A 17,691-nucleotide genomic window follows, 5' to 3' on the forward strand; every position below is an offset into this window, starting at 1 on the left:
AAATTATTGGAGAAACTAGAGATGAAAGATTTATGGTGTTTTTAAAATGGGACTACAAAATAATACATATTTCTCAATTTTTACAAAACATTTTACAACAACTGAACTTTTACAAAAAACTGACACTTTTACAAAAAACTGACACTGAGATACTCTAAATAAATGTGAAAAGACAGAAATATATTTTTTATAGACCATAACACAATAAAAAATCATCATACAGACCCAAGTGGAGATTTAATAATGAAATCTTAACTGAGTGGGTTAAAGAACCAAAAATGGAAATAATTAATAATTATGTGAAAGAAAATGATAATGATGAAACAGCATATCGAAATTTCTGAGATGGCACCTAAAATAGTCTGCAGGGAGAAAATCATATCTCTACAAATAAACATTAACAAAATAGATAAAGAGAGAATTAATGAATTGAATATGAGTTTTAAAAATTTGAAAGGCAACAAATGAACCTAAAATAAGCACAAAAGAAGAGATATTGAGAATTAGAGGAGAAACAGAGAAACTGAAACAGAAAAATCATGATTAAAAGTAAAAGCTGGTTCTTTGAAGATGAATAAAACTGATAAACTTTTAGCTAACCTATTTAAAAAAAGAGGGCAGAAAATCAAATCAATCAAATAGCAAATGATCAAGGTGAAATCACAACAAAACCAGAAGAAATGAAAAAGAAATCTCAGAACATATTGTGCATAGTTACATGCTACCAAAAATGAGGACATAAAAGAAATATGGGACTACCTTCAAAAATATAAAATACCAAACTATCAGAAGACCTTATAGAGATTTCAAACAATCTTGGAAAAGAAAATATAACTACTTGTAAAGGAACTATCAAAAAAATAAAATAAAGCTCTTGGTCCTGATGGATTCATAGGAGAATTCTATCAAAGAACAATTAACATTCATGGTTCAAAAATTATTCACAAAAAACTGAGAAAGAAAGCATTCTATCAGAATCCTTTCATGAGACATATGTGTGTGGCTTTCTAACACCTAAACTAGAAAAGGATAAAATGTAGAAGGAAAATTATAGACCCATATTATTAATGAATATTGATTAAAAATTTTTAAACAAAATCCTGTCAAATGGACTACAATGATTTATCTGGAAATCATTCATTATGATAAAGTGGGATTAATACATTAGGTGTATAAGGACAACTCAACATTAGGAAAATAGTCAACATAATTTGCCAGATTAAAATTTCCCTCATAAGCCACAGTGTTAAATCACTGGAGGAAATGTGTACTGACTTAATTAGAGGAGCCAAAGAGAAGAACTTGAAAGTGAAGAAGTCTGTGAGCAAATCTGCCAAAGACACTTCAAATCACAACCAGAAATACTCCTTGTAGTGAAGGTTCAAAGACTTAGGATGGATTCCAGATGAGAATCTACAAACGACTTTTATTGTTTTGCACAATCCTTCTAAGAGTGTTAAAGAGATCACTTCTATCAATGTTGAACTGGATGTAGAAGTTGAAGTCACCATTGAAGATGTCTAATCGTCTTTTTAAATTATTTGGTTTTAATTATTAAATTTTGTTTACTTCTTTGGGATCAAGTCAATACTAGCATAAGTAATCTCTCATAACATGTTTAAAACATGATAAGGGAAAATTGAATCCCAAAACATTTTACCCTGATAAACCAGATACAGATAGCAGATTATCTCAGTAGAGAACTAAAATAAACAGTCTGTATTATTGAAGAGAATGGAGTTACCATTACATAATATTGATTAAAATACATCTAGAAATTTAGCAACCAAGGATAAGAGTATAAGAAATGTTTAAGTTGTTAGACTTGTAATGTATCAACTAAATTAATTCTGTAATGGTGAATGTGTGTTTTTTGCCCTTTTACTCAGTGATACCATTACCAGGAATATGCCCCCAAAAAAGATTAAAGAAAGAGGAAAAGGATCCATATTTACAAAAACATTTATAGCAGTTCCTTTTGTGACAGCAAAGGATTAGAAAGTAAGAGGATGCTTATTGATTGAGGAATGGTTGAACAAGTTACGGTAAGTGAATGTGATGTGTGTCTATTGTGCTGTGAGAAATGATGAAAGGGATGGTTTTAAAAACCCGGGAAGCCTTGTTTGAACTGATACAAAATGAAATGAGTAGAACCAGGAGAACAATTTATACAATAACACTGTCACAAAGACAATCAACTCTGAATGACTGAGGAGCTCTGGTCAACACAATGACCAACTATGGTCCATTTCCAAAAGATTCATAATGCTATTCACATTCAGATAGAGAAGTGATGGACTTGGTCTGCAGATGGAAACATTTTCTCTTCCTTTTCCCCTTTTGTTTCCCTTCCTTCTTTTTTTTTTCTTCTTTCCATCTTATTTTGAGCATGGCTAATGTGAGAATTTATTTTGCATGATTATATATATTTGTAATGTTCTTTGTTTTTCTTGCCTTCTTAATATGATTGTGTGGATGTATAAAATATATGTGTATATATTCATATACATGTAGATAGTCTAGAACAAGAAAAATTGTGTGGCATTGAGCCAATGTAAAATGTTTACATTTTTATTTTTAGTATTTACTTTAGTTTAATTTAATTTAGTATTTAGTATAAAAATATTTTGGTAGCTTATGTGTACATATCTCCTATCTGACAGAGCTCCGCTTGCTATCTTATGCCCATTTGCATGCATTCTATGGATATAAATGATTGCCATAACATATATGATTGATCATAACTTTTTTTGATTGATGTGTTTCATTGTCTTTCAGTTGTAACTGTCCTTGGTACACAATTGAAAGTTAGTTATCAGTAAATATAAAGGCTCAGGAACAATATAAGAAGAATCAGATTGGTTTATTAATGTTATCAAATGTTCCAAAGTAGGTAAAACTAAGTCTAGGACTTTTTCCCCTTAGTCAAAAGTGAGTCAAATGACTTTGCTATCTGGGAAGAGACTGGGATGCTGGGTCATGTTGCCTTTTCATTGGCTTCCTCCTCCCCGCACAAATTCACAAGAAAATCTCTCTGCAATGGCAGAATTGAGGGCAGCAGCTAGAGAACAGGTCATTCCCTATATGAAGAGAAAAGGAAATATCTGCAGCAGGCCAGTAATAGCCACATTCCAAAGGCAGTATTCAGAGAAAGAAGAGAGTATCCTCTCCTTTACATTTTTTTTTTTTTTACCATTTTTACCATTACCTAAAGAGACTTTTAAACTCTTACAGACTGTACCGATTCTATATAAACACATATCAAAATAACTTATGGTATCTGTCCATCAATGTGAAGAGCCCTTAGCTCTTTCAGAGGATTTGGTGCTATAAGGAAGAACTAAAATTCCCCTCTCTGCCTTTTCCCAGTACATTGTATTTATTAATTCACTTTTTCAAATCTCATTAATTCCGTCAGAGTAAAGGTTGCCCAGACATAGTTTCTCTGAGACTATCCTCAGATTTGTTGCCTTTTTCTACTGTCCCTCCTAAATCCTTCTGAAGTGGACATATGTCCCTATTTTCCATTGTTGCAAAACTGGCCGTATTGACTTAAGCTTTTCATGAAAAGTGCAAGTCCTAGGCAGCTACAGGTCCTGTCATGTAATGTTACTTTTAATACAAATAGCTTTTCAGCTCTTTTAAAAAGTATTCATTTCATTAGGATAAAAGACCAAGAGCGGAATTGATTCAGGTGAGATTTTTCACAGTCTTATCTCATTGCATTTAGAATGAGTTCCAAATGAAAGCACCAAAGGTAAGCAACAACTGTGAAAAGAATATTGAAATGCAGTTAAAATGAAATCTCAACACACCACTAATTCAAAAGAGAGGAAATCGTCAGCAAATGTCCTGATCATCCAACTTAGAATAGTCAATTTTCATACAATCAACTTCTACGACCAACTATTTATATAAAAGTACAAACAGCATACTCAGTGCCTGTCCAAAGACTTGGATCAATAGGAGAAACAAAAGAATGAAAAAAATTTTTTTCAAGATTTTATCAAGTCTATTGATTTAAAGGTACCTTAAAGAACTACTCAAATACACCTGGATTTTCAGTGCCAGAGCATAGCAATAGCAAACATGTCTTTCAAAAGTCACTTTTAAAGGCAACATGTAACTCAAGAATAGAAAATGATGTGGCATTGTAACAGCTACAAGAGGAATACTTCGGGGGGGAATACAACTTTGGGCAAGTATGAAGGGTAAGACTAACCTTCAAATTTCTATTAATTTAAGTAAACTGATAGATTTATTGAGACAGTCATAACAGATGAATAATAAATGTTTGTTGATTGATTACCTATGACTTTGCACTCTAATCCTGCTAAGGACTTCTGAGACCCTGAAGATTTTTACTGAGAAACATCGAATTTTCAAAGTGTACATAGCCTGTGGCTCAGTATGAAATTTCTGGACTCACATGGGCTATATTCAGTCTCGAAGGTGCTTCAGTAGTATCTCGGTAATGATGTTTACCACCAGCAGCCCAGGGAATTTATGCATTTGGTTCATTTCTAGATCTCTGCTAAGAAACCTCAGGGATTTTTAGAGTTAACAAGCAAGGTTAACTAGTCATGAAATATTGAACAAGTTTATATACATAACAAAACCAGAAAGTGCTTGTATTTGAAACTGCCTGAAAACTTGGCCCTGTACCTGAGACAAGCAAGAAAGGTTCCCCCCTGCAGCCACCCCCTTCACCCCCAACCTATATAAACTGCTCCAGAATTAGAGCATCCTGGAATCAGGGCTCTCCCCATAGATGAACACTTCACTTGACTCACAGTATCAAAGAAGCACACGGTTACAGACGGTTTGCATCCCAAAACCAAGGTGTTTTGTTTCATTGCTTTCTGCCCCTCTAATTTCTTATTTGCTAGAGGGTTGTGAATAGAACCAGCATTTTCTCCCCACTGATGGTCCTGGCTTCCAGGAAGAAGCTTCTTCCCCACACACCTTTGGCCCCAGCTTCCCTAGCAGCTTCTCTGGTGAATCTTCCTCTCCCACCCCCAGTGAAAAGTGTTTGGCCTCAGCTTCTTTGACACATTTTTTGACCTAGAGCCAATAAAAAGGCCTAGCAATAAGGACTCTGGCCCTCTCTGTCTTGGTGGGTACCTAAGACCACTGGAGTCATCATATTCTGTAAACCCACCCAACAGTGAGGAAGTGAGGGAGCTGCTGAATTCTTTCTGTATACCTTTGCTGTGTGTGGGCAAAGTAAACCTCCTTTGTTAAATGTTCGGTGCCTCATTTTTTCCCAAAATCAAACCTGTGCTGAGGGTACTGGCCTTATAGCCACACCTACAACAAGGTTTCCTGTCATGCCAATCCCCAATTTAATGACCCTTGGTTTTAGTGCTAGAATCTGCCTATAGATCTGCCCCACCCAGACCTCAACCCTGATTCAGTATGGGAAAGGAGGAAGGATTGGGCTCACAATTTAGGTCAATCCCAAGTTCAAGTCCAAAGCCCAGATAGATTTGCTCAGGACCCCCTTTTGCCCAGAGTTTTGCTGTGGCTTGAGCTCCTGGATTGGAGATTCTACTCCCTGCACCTAAGAACAGAAAAGTATGAAGGAAAAGAACCAAACCCCAGGTCCACTTCTCAGTGGAGGGAGGGGAAAGGAAGAAGGTGGTAGCCCTCAGGTTCTCCTCCTTTACCACATAGTACTACTGTGTACTACCCACATACCTACTGTGAGCAAAGGAATCTTTCACTTAGACCCAAATGCAGAAAAAAACCCTCATCATGCTCAGTTGGTCAGTTTTAAAGAATCAGGTATTTCTAGCAATGCAACCAGTGGAAGAAGGTTGCTCCCAATCTAATGGTAGGAGGAAACAGAAGGTCTACATACTCCTACAACAGTTCTTTTGTCTCCTGGAAGAAGATCCCCATCATCTTCAATGCGGATGACACCATCTTAGGTAGCTGAGGCATGTGCCAAACCCACATTACACAGATATCATCTAATTCCTTTTCTTCCAGAAAGGGTTACAGCTTTTAAAATGAGATAGTGCCAACGGGAACCTGTCAGTGCTTCTACTGAATCGGAGACAGTGAAAGATGAAGTAAGCATTGTGAAAGTGCCTTTGAAAGCTCTGTTTTTATAAGAAGAGTCAACTTTTACACTCTTTTAAACCCAGAGAATGTTCCAGATACCTCATGTCCTTATTACTTAGTTCTTAAGAAAATAAGAACACAACCTAAGGCAGATTTTCTATAATTTTGGAGAAACATCCTCCTACAGTTTCTTCTTTTGACCCATATCCTAATTTGTACATAGCCTTCATAAATCTGTATTCCCACCCACAAGTTTTTAGAGACTGAGATAATTCCCTGGGATGAAGAAATTTGAGACTCAGTTGAACAGGTTTGGGGAGAGAGAGTGCAAGACCTGAAGGAAGGAAGGAAGTTTAGCTGGGGCTGCAGAGACCAGGAAGCAGGGCAGAAACTTTTTAAACAGAGGGCTACTCCTGGAGTGGCCATCTTCTTCATCCATAACAGACATACAGGCTTATAGCAGTTCAGCCTGATCTGTAGTGCACTCTCCTCCCAATCCCACAGCATTTTTCTCCACCTTTTCTCCTCTCTCCAGCAGTTTAGGCAGAGCTAAAAAAAAAAACAAAAATGTGTCCCATTTTGTCATTTATCACTACTGGTGGTATTTTTTTGGCCTGACTCTCTTTTATAAATTTGTTTGTTCGTATTGTCTACAGGCACGGGGTTACTTGAGGTCAGAGTGCGTGGATGTACAGCCCTAAAAGGGGTTTTATATTTCCCAGAATACCTATGCTAAGATCCTGTAGTAGTAGAGTGGGAGTTTAAAAGATTTCACTCTGGGCATTACCATTATAGTTTAGTTTTATGAATGGTCCTGTAATTATCAAGCAGAGTCCTCGAAATTAAACTCACTTACATTTTCCCTGAAAGAATGAGTCACTGAAGAAATGACGCCACTGAGTGTGAGCACAGGTCCCGGAGGCGAAAAATCCAAACCTGAAGGAAAAGGGAAAGCTAGAAGGGACGAGAGAAGAAAGGTCCTGTCTCCCAGCCAGGCCAATAGGTGCGATCTATGGTATTTCCACTCTACCTCTTTCTGATAAGGAATGGAAAATGAAGAAGGCACAGATTCTCTTGCTCCACAGCAACACCTAGTGTTATAAATTCTTCAACCTTTACCCCAGAGGAGACTGAAGCCACTGTGCTGGGAATCCTGGGACCCTCTCTCTTCTGAACCTTCTTTCAAGAACAGGCTTTAGGGTAACTTTCACCATCCCACCCCAAACACTACTGACCAGTTTCTACCAGCCTCTATACTATCTCATTGGTGATATTATTAGGTCTCGTGGATTCAAGTATCTTCTCTATGCAGGTGACATCCCTAACCTCTCTCCTGAGCTATAGCCTCATCACCAATTGCCTTTGGACACCTTAGACTCAGAATGTCCCAAATAATATATTTCCTCCAAACCTTCCCTTCTTTCCTAACTTGTCTATTACTATCAAGGGTATCACCAGCCTCTCAGTCACCCAGACTCATAACTTTGGTGTCATCCTAGACTCTCCACTAGAACTCATTCTACATATCCAATCTGTTGTCAAGTCTTATAATTTCTTCCTCCATGACATAAGTCATGAACATCTCCTCCTCTCCACTAACACAGCTATAATGCTGGTGCAGGCCTTCATCAACTCACACATAATTGCAAAAGCCTGCTGGCTGATCTCTGCCTCAAGTCTTGCAAGCACAGATCTGACCATGCAATCCTTCTAACCCAGGGGTGGGGAACCTGCAGCCTTGAGACCACATGTGGCCCTCTAGGTCCTCAAATGCAGCCCTTTGACGGAATCCAAACTTCACAAAATGTAAAGGTGCACTTGAGGACCTAGAGGGCCACATGTGGCCTTGAGGCCTCATGTTCCCCACCTCTGTTCTAACTCAATTTTCTATTACTTTTACAATCAAATAGAAAATCTTTTGTTTGGCTTTTAAGTCTTCTTATACTTTCTTCTCCTCCATATACTTCAGCGACACTGGCCTCTTTGCAGTTCCTCACACACTATCCTCCAGCTCCCAAATGTGTGCCCCTTCAAAGCCTGACATGCTCTCTCTCCTTTCTGCTGCCTATGGGATTTCCTGGCTTTCTTCAAGACTCATTTTAAATTCCACCTTCCTCAGAAGGCGTTTCCTGGACTCCCACTGGTAAGACATTCTCTCCGAGATTACCTTTCACTTATACTGTGTATATCTTATAAACACAGGGTTATTTGCATGTTGTCTCTCTCCTTAGGACATGAGGTACATAAGCACAGGGATCATATTTTTGCCTTTCTTTGTATCCCAGCACTTAGCACAGGGCCTGGCTCATAATAAACACAATTAATAAATGCTTATTGATTAACTCTTAGCTGGATGTTGACACCCTACCCCCATCCCCACCTGTGTCTGAGGTGACTCAGAGCCCTGACCTACTCTAATCTTTGGACCCACAGCTCCCTTCCCCAAATCTTTGTTTAGGCAACATGTGCCTTTCCATTGCTCCCCAAGGTGAGTGGGAACTTTCCATCTACTCTACTGCTGAACCTGATAGACCCTAAGTACAACCTGGCTTTTCCATCCTCCATGAAGATGAACCCTTCTTTATGTGTGGTCTCCTTTGTAGCCCCCTGAGAACAGAAACTATATCATTTATGTATTTGTGTCCCCAGAACATAGCATAGTACTTGGTACATAATAAATGCTTAAGTCCTTTTCCATTCCATTCAATCTATCAATTAACAAGAAATTATTAAGGACATACTTTGTGCCAACTGCACAATTGGAATATAAAGGCAAAATAGTCCCTGCCCTTAAGGAGGTGATTTTCTATCATTAGGAGCTTACTCATGGCACTTATCATATGTTGCCTTTTGTATTGTAATATATGTCTTAAGATCTGACCTCATCTGACTCATCTTTCTATATTTCTATAGCATCTAATAGAGTGTCTCACACTTGGTAGGCAATCAATCAATAAGTGAATGTATGGATCTTTTAAAATGCATTTTAATAGAATGTACAATCTAGCAAATGCTACTTTCCAAAATGACGTTATATGCTTACTATACATACATATACACTCATTTTTAGAATTTTTGCCCATGGCACAAGAAAAATTGCCATGAAAAGGGTCATTACTTTTGGTTTTAGTTCTAACTTAAAAGGGTTTCTAAACAGAGCAGAGGTTAATAATCCGGTGTTCACAGCCTGAGGTAAATTGATACATTCATTCCTGTGCAGATGCCTTCTATGATGATTACTAGTCTCAACTAACTGTGTTTGCAGGACAGATTATCCATTCTCCTCTTATTTAACAGCCACTGTTCAAAGTACTAGGAACACAGCTGTCTCTTACAGGCTTTACCTAGTTTTCAAAAGGCCCAGAGTCACATGACAAAGATGTGTGTCTCAGCAATAGAAAATCTAAATTAATCTTCATAGAAAATGGAGAGTCTTGTTTGCATCTACAAGAAAAAGGAGAACACTTCTAGGTAAAATCTGCTTTAGACCAAAGTGCGACTTTAAGAGAATCCTGTGAAAGTGCAGAATTGGGGTAGTGTGTGGGAGGGGGGATAAGGGGTGGAAAGGGATGAGGCTTGCTGAGCATTGCACACAAAAGTCATTTGCTTCCTGAATGAAAGGTTTAAATTTTAAAGTTTTTGCATTGCCAAAAGTCTGAAAAGCTTGAGAATGGAAGGTTTAATCTTCTGAGACAATCATTTGCAATCCTTCATCCTTCTTTCCCACCTCTCTCCGTCAATGGTGATGAAAAATAGAAGATACTTTTGCTCTATCTCTTTTAATCCCATGGAGACAGTGTGACTAAATTAGGCATCACTTGATAAGATTTACAGCAGTCATTTTGCCAGTAGCTGTGCTGTCACCGCTACTGTTATCAAAGACACAGAATTTCAATGGTACTGCCCATAAAAACTAAGGAAATGTATTAATTTGAAGAAAGCTTCTTACACTTATTTCAGACTAGTGTGTATATGTGTGAATAGGGGTGGGACTAGAGGGGGGCATAGCAATCCGAGAGCCTTTGAAGTTGTTGCTCCTCTTGGGGTCACTCAATCTCCCCCACTGCTCCCCAATCCTAGTTCTATACATCTATATGTGGCACACAGTTATTTCTGGAGCTTTGTTTTGATTCCTCCTTGTGTAATAGGGGAAAGGGATGGATATATATATATATATATATATATATATATATATATATATATATATATATATATATAATGTCTTTCAAATTCCTTAAATCTATGTCTGAAGCAGTATGGTTGTTAAAAATGGACATGATAGAATGGGTAGATATCTGGTTTATACCAAAACATAGAAAGAACAGTACTAATACATTGCCAAGCATATCAAGAGAAAATTGATTAGAATAAGCTTGAACAGTGACAAAACTACACTTCTTTCCCTCTGAAGAGGAACTGAAACTGTTGAATATACCATGACCTTAAGACTAAGTGCAGTTGTTAACTCAGAAACCAAATATGCACTCTTTCCATGGAATAAGAAAACCTAATAGGATAGAAATGCTTTTAAAGGGTGACATAAGTGAAATCTAGGCAATTTTAGTAATTACAGACAGGGACAGAAGAGGCAACAAAATGGATAAGGTCCTATTAGAGGGGAAATATGGTATAAACTGAGGCATAGAGGAATACTTTTCTAAAAAAATCTATTAATGACAAATCAGCCAAAATTAATAGATATCAAAAAGAAAACTCCAACCTCTCCCACAGAATCACAAAAAGTAGAAATTTTTGACCTCAAGAATAAATCAAACTGAAACTAGTATCTAAGCTCCAATCAGGATCTAATTTTACTCTAGGGGTTCAGTGGTCCCCTTGTTAAGTTCCTAATGGAGAATCATCATTCCATCCCTACCCCACCCCCCACCGCCCCATCTGGAACTAGAAATTTAGCACAAAAAATGTTGAAACAATGACATGCTCTATTAGGCACTCAAGTAACTATATTACCAGATATAATAAGAGAAAAAGAAAAAACCAAAACCAAAACTTCTAAAATGAGGCTTGGATAAATAGTTTTAGATATTCTAAAAACACTAGGATAGGAGTTTTACTCAGACAAACCAAGTGCAGAAAATTCATACACATAATACTATATAGAAATTTATCAACCCTCTTCCAAACCAGTCATTTTATACATCCATAATTACACAATCATTCTAAGATATTTTGACATTTAGAGAAACTGACCATCTCTCAACCAGACTTCAAAGAGGCATAAAAGACAGTGAGACCCCCTAATGCACTGGGTATCCGTATTTAAGCCTCAACTACACAAGATATTATTTTTCTTTCTCCTTTTTCAGTGTTCAAAGATCTAGATCATAGAAAGTTAAAAATCTCATGCTGGTCAGAGATTTATATACTAGTTGCTATCACAGACTCAGATGAAACAATGGAATGGATGTACTGAGTAAAAATTTGGTAGAATTATTTCTATGGTAGAAATCAAAAATTAATATTTGATGATTATTAGGAAAGGCTTTATGAGATCCAGCAATCTTGCCTGTCCCAAAGTGAATTGTAAATAATCCTCAATATAAAATCAAATAAGTTGATAAAGAAATTAGCTACATTCAGAAGGATTTAGACCAGAAAGGCATAATTAGGAAAACAAATAGTCCTCATATTTTCTTAGTGTGGCTAGTTTGAAAAAAAAAGCAAGTGGTGAGTGGAGATTTACGGTGGATTATAGAAAACTAAATGCTAAAACTCAGCCCACCAGTGAAGCCTTCTTAATATTTCAGATGTCATTGATGAAATTAAAGGAGATGATGAACTTTGTTTTAAAGTTATTGAATTAAGTAATATGTTCTTTGCAGTCCCAGTGGCCAAAGAAAGTCAGGAATGATTTGCCTTCACATGGCAGGAGGCAAAGTATACATTCTGTAGATTGCTATGAGGATATATTTATAACCCGTTGTTATGCCATAACTTGTGTAGACAAGATCTAAATAGGATTAACACAGGCACTTGCTTTGTACAGGATTACATGGGAGTCACGACAAGTGAGAGGTAGAGGAAGTTACTGGTGGAATTACTCAGGAACATAAAATAGAAGATGGCTAGTTGCCTTACCAAAAAAAATACAAAAAGGACGATCATCAGTTAGATTTCTAGGGATGATTTGGACTTTAAAAGGAAAATTGATTCCTCAAGCAGTAGGAAAAATGAGATCTTAACCTTAAAACCCCCAAAGGACTAAAAGCAAGCACAGAGACTAGTTTTTAGAGAAACCGCAATGCCCACTTAGGTATGATGTGAGATCTAATGTATAAGGTAATGAGACAATTTTAAAAATTTGAAATTGAACCAATTGAATGGGTCTTGAAACAACAGCATGCATTAGAGAATATAAAAGAGACTGTGCACCACGCTATATTTCTTGTTCCTATTTCCCCAGACTCCTCTTTTAAATTAGAAGTCAGCTATGAAGGATATTCTACAGCCTAATCCTTGTGGACCAAGCCAGGGGAGGAGAATGAGAGAGCTTATGTGTTGGGAAGATTTTGGACTCAAAAGATGATTTCCACAGATTTGCTACATCAGTATAGAAAAGATAGCCCTATCAGTATATTCTCTCTTATGGAAAAAGAAGATTCGACCCAAGGAGAACATTATTAATACTGATCCCTATACTAACATGGGCCAAAATCACCCTCGATAAACATGTCAGAATAGTCAGCTGCCAAGTAGTTAATGCTACTTAGTTAGTTAGTGCTAGTAGTAAAGCTAGTTAGTGCTCAAGTGGAAATACTGTACAAGCAAAAGAACCAGCACTGACATAAGGACAAGCCATCTTCATGAGGAGATGGGAGCACATACTGTTGACATGCCATCTAAGTTGCCAGAAAGAGATATCACTAGAGTAGGCCAACCCTTTGTTGAGTGGTCTTTAATCTGGAGCAAACAATTGGTTTAAAGACAGGTGTGCTATTCTCACCCCACAAATGATAAGCACCCCTTGAAGTAATAAGCAGGCACCCTAAGCCTTTGCATTGGGGAGCAAATGGTTAAATGAAGGAATAGAAAATCAGTTCCAAATCCCGAATTGAGGGGGATGTGGCTAGTTATCATAAAGGCCACTAGGAAAAACTTGGATAATGTAGTGATATATCCTGACTCTTGAGCTGTCACACTAATGGATTAGCCATATGGTGATCTAAGTAGAGGAATTATACTTGGACAGTGAATAATAATGAGACTTAGAGCAAGGAGTTGTAAGAGGATATAGTCAGGGCAAATATTAAAATTGAGGTTGGCTACATTTCAGCTCACACAAAAGAAAAATCAGATGAGGCGAAGTAAAATGAGAAGGTAGACCATATTGGTAAATTGAGAAAGATAGGGTTAAAGAAAACAGTGAAAAGGAATACAACTAGAATGAAAATGCGCACATGAGAAAATTTAACACAAGCAGTTAGTCCACCAAATCTTGGATTGAAGATAGAATGGGACTAAGAATAGAGGAAGTAGTTATATAATCCACCCTACTACTTTGCCATAGTTGGGAAGAGATTAGACTATTACTGAAACCATCACCAAAGGGTGATCTTTAGGAAGACAGATCCAATTGATAAGTTTAACAAAAATTATTGTCTAACTGCAATAGACATACGCACAGGACTACATTTTGTCCATCCCTTACCCAGACAGATGCTTATCCCACTATCAATTTATCATTTATCAAGGTTTATTAATTAATTATGAGTAATCAAAAACTGGACTGAGGCTCAAGAAATCATGTAAAGCTTTTACTTTGTTTGTAATCCTCAGGCTGCAGGGATGATTAAAAAGATTTAGTGGTACACTTAAGATCCAAGTTAAGAAAGTCTTAGAGGAAATAAAGACCAGTGATAAGAAGGCAGTGAGCCTAATACACCTAGGAGAAATCATCCCATGCCCATTGAGTTTAAAATTATAGCTCAACCCCTTATCAATTTAGAAAAAAAAAAGAACAAATCTTTACTGAAGGAAGCAAAATGTAGTGGAGTAGACTCCCAGATTACCAGTCTACTGAATCCATTGGGATCTGGAATTAGAATACAGTGTGGGATGCACATGGAACAGACAACAAATTACTCTAGTAGGACGATCCAATAAGACACCTTATGTACAGAGACCTGACTGATTTTTTCCCTTTTTGACAAATGACCAAGTGCTTTGATTTCATGATCAATGTCTTTCTGGCCTTGTTTCTGGTAGTCTGTGCTTATTTCCTTACACACCTATTCCTGTAATATACCTCAGAACACCCACTTGTAATGGCTTGTGACTAAGAGTGGCTTCGCTCCCTAGTGGGTTGCTTCATACTCAATTGAGACTGTGCATCACAGCTGTGACCAGGTCAATTCTCCTGGTGACCTGTGCATCACTCAGTCATCCATATAGCTTCATATGTGATTGGATTTCACCTGTTCCAGTTGATGATACTTTAGTTTTGTGTCATCACTTAATTTATTTGTAGACTCCTCAAACCGTGGCGCAAGCTCTGTGGAGATAGTAGTAGTTGACGGACACACTTTTTATTCTCAGATAATGGAAGTCTTCTTACTTCTACTGGACCCTATGGTGTTGTTTGCCAGCTTTTGGTACTGACTAAAAACTGTTCTAGTTTTATGAAAAAAGAACCACAGCAGCACAGCAACAAGCTAAAAGAGGTCAGAGAGCCTAAAAATGTGGATGTGGATGTTCTGGATGTAGAACTGTAGTATGGTGAGTGCTAATCCTCTCCTTTGTAGTGCTCAGAACAAACCCATGAGAATTGCTGCTGAGCAAACACATCACAACAAGTAGAATTTCTTCTTGGTCCATTTTTAATGAATCTGTCAGTTCTTGTCTCAACTTAATGGTGATAGTTTTTGCAATCCACATGCCCTTCCTACTAGGAGCCTTTCTTCCATGGCACCCATGGTGTTTCAATTTCTCCTGTCATTCATTTCAACAAGTCCCTTTGCAGCCACACCAAATTCTTCTTTGACTAGCTTTATTGATTGGGAAAAGACTTGTTGGGGTCTTAGATGGCTATGACAAAAATCAGACAAAACCCACTGACAGCTCCTAAGAATCATAGACTGTGTGTCATGGACATACTTTTTATGCCCTGGACTGGTATGATCAGTTGTATAAACAATAGAGAAGTTGATAAATGGAACCTTTCTCTTTTTCCTACTTAGTTAAAGGATGTTATAGTTGGACACGCCTTCTCTTGGCTCCAGGTGTTTTCATCCCCATTGCTGATAATGTACTGTTATATGTCAGTCAAGTCAAAGGACTGTATCCTTATGTGGTATCAAAAGGATAAAAGTACATGTTGTTCTCTGCTTCCAAATCTGGGATGTAGTAGGTAATGCTGCCCACCACCATACTGGCAATGTCTTGTATCAATATTCATCCTTCTTGTTGTCTGAGATAATCATTTTATTAATAGCATAATAAGATGTGGATTATCCCCATATGTCCCAGTATGTTCTCCTTCCTCAGCTCCACCTATTGACCTCCTTAGCTTCCTTTAAGTCCCAACTATAATCCCTTCTTTCACTGGAGCTTTCTCCAACCTCTATTAATTCCAGTGCCTTCTTTTTGTTACATACTTTTTATTTATCCTGTATAAAGCTTCTTTTGTATATGTTTGTTTGCATACTGTCTCCCTCATTAGACTGTGAGCTCCTCGAGGTCAGGGTCTGTCTTTTGTCTCTTTTTGTATCCCCAGTGCTTAGCACAGTGCCTGGCACATAGCAAACACTTAATAAATGTTTATTGATTGGCTCCTGGACTTACTGCGACTGCCCAAGTTCGACCCCTTCCTTCGAGGATCTTCCCTAAAACATGACCTCCAGCTCTCACTCACAGCAATGCCAGATCTGCAGGCCCGAAGGCGATGCCAGCTGCCCTTACAACACCTGGATCTCTGCGTCCCAGCCAGAGCCATTTACCTCCCCAAGCCCTTACTCTAATTTCCAAATACAAAGTCCGGAAAAGCTCCAGCCAAGCACAGCAATTTCTCCTGCTCCTCCTTCATCCGTGGATATGTTTATTCAAGATATTCCTGACTCTGCCACTAGCCCAACTTCAAATAACCTTTCCTCCCAGGACAAGCCTAAGATTCATCAGGGAAAAGAAGATCAGGGCCTGATCAAAAAACCTAAGATGAGGACAGTGTTCTCTCAGGCTCAACTAAATGTACTCAACAATAGATTCCTGGAGCAAAAATACCTCAGTCCGCAGCAGATCCGAAATGTGGCAGAGAATTTGAACCTTACTTACAAACAGGTCAAGACCTCGTTTCAGAGCCAGAGAATGAAGTCAAAGAGATGGCAGAAAGACACCATGTGGTCAAAGAATGGCAACAGTATGAGTTTGGTTCAGAATGGATCAGCTATTGGAGAGTACATAAGCTTCTACTCTCCATTTCACCAGGACTATATGATGAATCCTTCTGGAAACCTTCCAGTATGGAGCAACCAGACTTGGAATAACCGGTTCCAGAATGGTGGAGAGGGTGCCTATCAGCACCAGATGTTTCAGCACCCCTATCCTGCCAATGACTTGGGGGCTCCCTTTGGAAATAATACTAGTGAGGTCTATTCCATGAAACCACAGACTACTATGAGTTTTAATGCCCCCCATACCATGGAATATCTCCCAAACTACTCCATGAACATGCAGCTGACCCACAGTAAGTCAGAAGAGGACTATGATTATCGGCAGGCCAGTGATGCTCAAGCACAATTCTTAGATCCCACTGGGTTACCTATATTCCAGTCATAATCTGGGCAGTTAATTTTTCCCCCCACCAGAAAAAGTACTCTTTCCTGGGCTCTTTACCGCTGGTTTCTTTTCTTGCCTTTTTAGTATCTCTGTTACCATTACTGTTGTGGTTGGTTGGTTTATATAAATGAAGGCATATCTACGTGCAGAGGGTAACTATCCTCTTTAGATTTTTCTGGCTGGCTCCAGGTTTAGGCACTATTGGACTGACTATATATATATATATAGAGAGAGAGAGACTGTAAGCTTTAGAATCCTGATCTAAATAAGACGAAACCCAATATCAGTTGAAGAAAAAGGTACGAAAAAGCATGTAATGAGAAAAGTCAGGTTGGTGGGATTTGATGCTTTTGTGTTTTAAACTAGGGTTTTGGTAAAATTATGATTGGGATAGTAAGTTAAAGCTATTTGTCTTTCTGGATTTTTATCCTTAATATATTCTTTTAATAGAAATAGATACAAGTTTGTGTTTGTGCCCTCCCTCTGAAATTATTCTCCAGTTTATCCCTGTTTATGTGTTATTTGTCCATAGTTGTTTGCATGTTCTGTCTCCCATTAAATTGTGAGCTCATTTGAGGACAGAAACCATCCTTTACATTTCTTTGTGTCTGAAGTGCTTAGCACAGTGCCTGGCACATAATAAGCTCCTTAATAAATACTTGTTCATTTGAAAAAAAATGTTTATTGATTGATTGATTGACTTGCCATACTGCTCTGGCTTTTCAAAACATTTAGCATTAATGTCACTAAACAGAATATTCCAGTAACTAACTCATTAGCATATGAGGAGCTCGTGGTAAGCACTTTAAGTTATTTAAAGGTAATCAACTC

The 17,691-nt window shown here is 37.9% G+C and overlaps 1 protein-coding gene across 1 annotated transcript; it reads left to right on the plus strand.

Annotated features, from left to right (window-relative positions):
- Positions 1-15,918: 15,918 nt before the first annotated feature.
- On the plus strand, positions 15,919-16,860 carry LOC118836017 (putative homeobox protein NANOG2). Its single transcript, XM_036743352.1, has one exon. The coding sequence runs from the start codon at positions 15,919-15,921 to the stop codon at positions 16,858-16,860; it is 942 nt and encodes a 313-aa protein (XP_036599247.1).
- The last annotated feature ends 831 nt before the right edge of the window (positions 16,861-17,691 follow it).

Source organism: Trichosurus vulpecula, chromosome 2 (assembly GCF_011100635.1).
Source record: "Trichosurus vulpecula isolate mTriVul1 chromosome 2, mTriVul1.pri, whole genome shotgun sequence".
NCBI lineage: Eukaryota > Metazoa > Chordata > Mammalia > Diprotodontia > Phalangeridae > Trichosurus > Trichosurus vulpecula.

Bases quoted from the DNA above. Each gene is read 5' to 3' on its own strand.
- LOC118836017 (XM_036743352.1), top strand. From the start codon at position 15,919: ATGACCTCCAGCTCTCACTCACAGCAATGCCAGATCTGCAGGCCCGAA.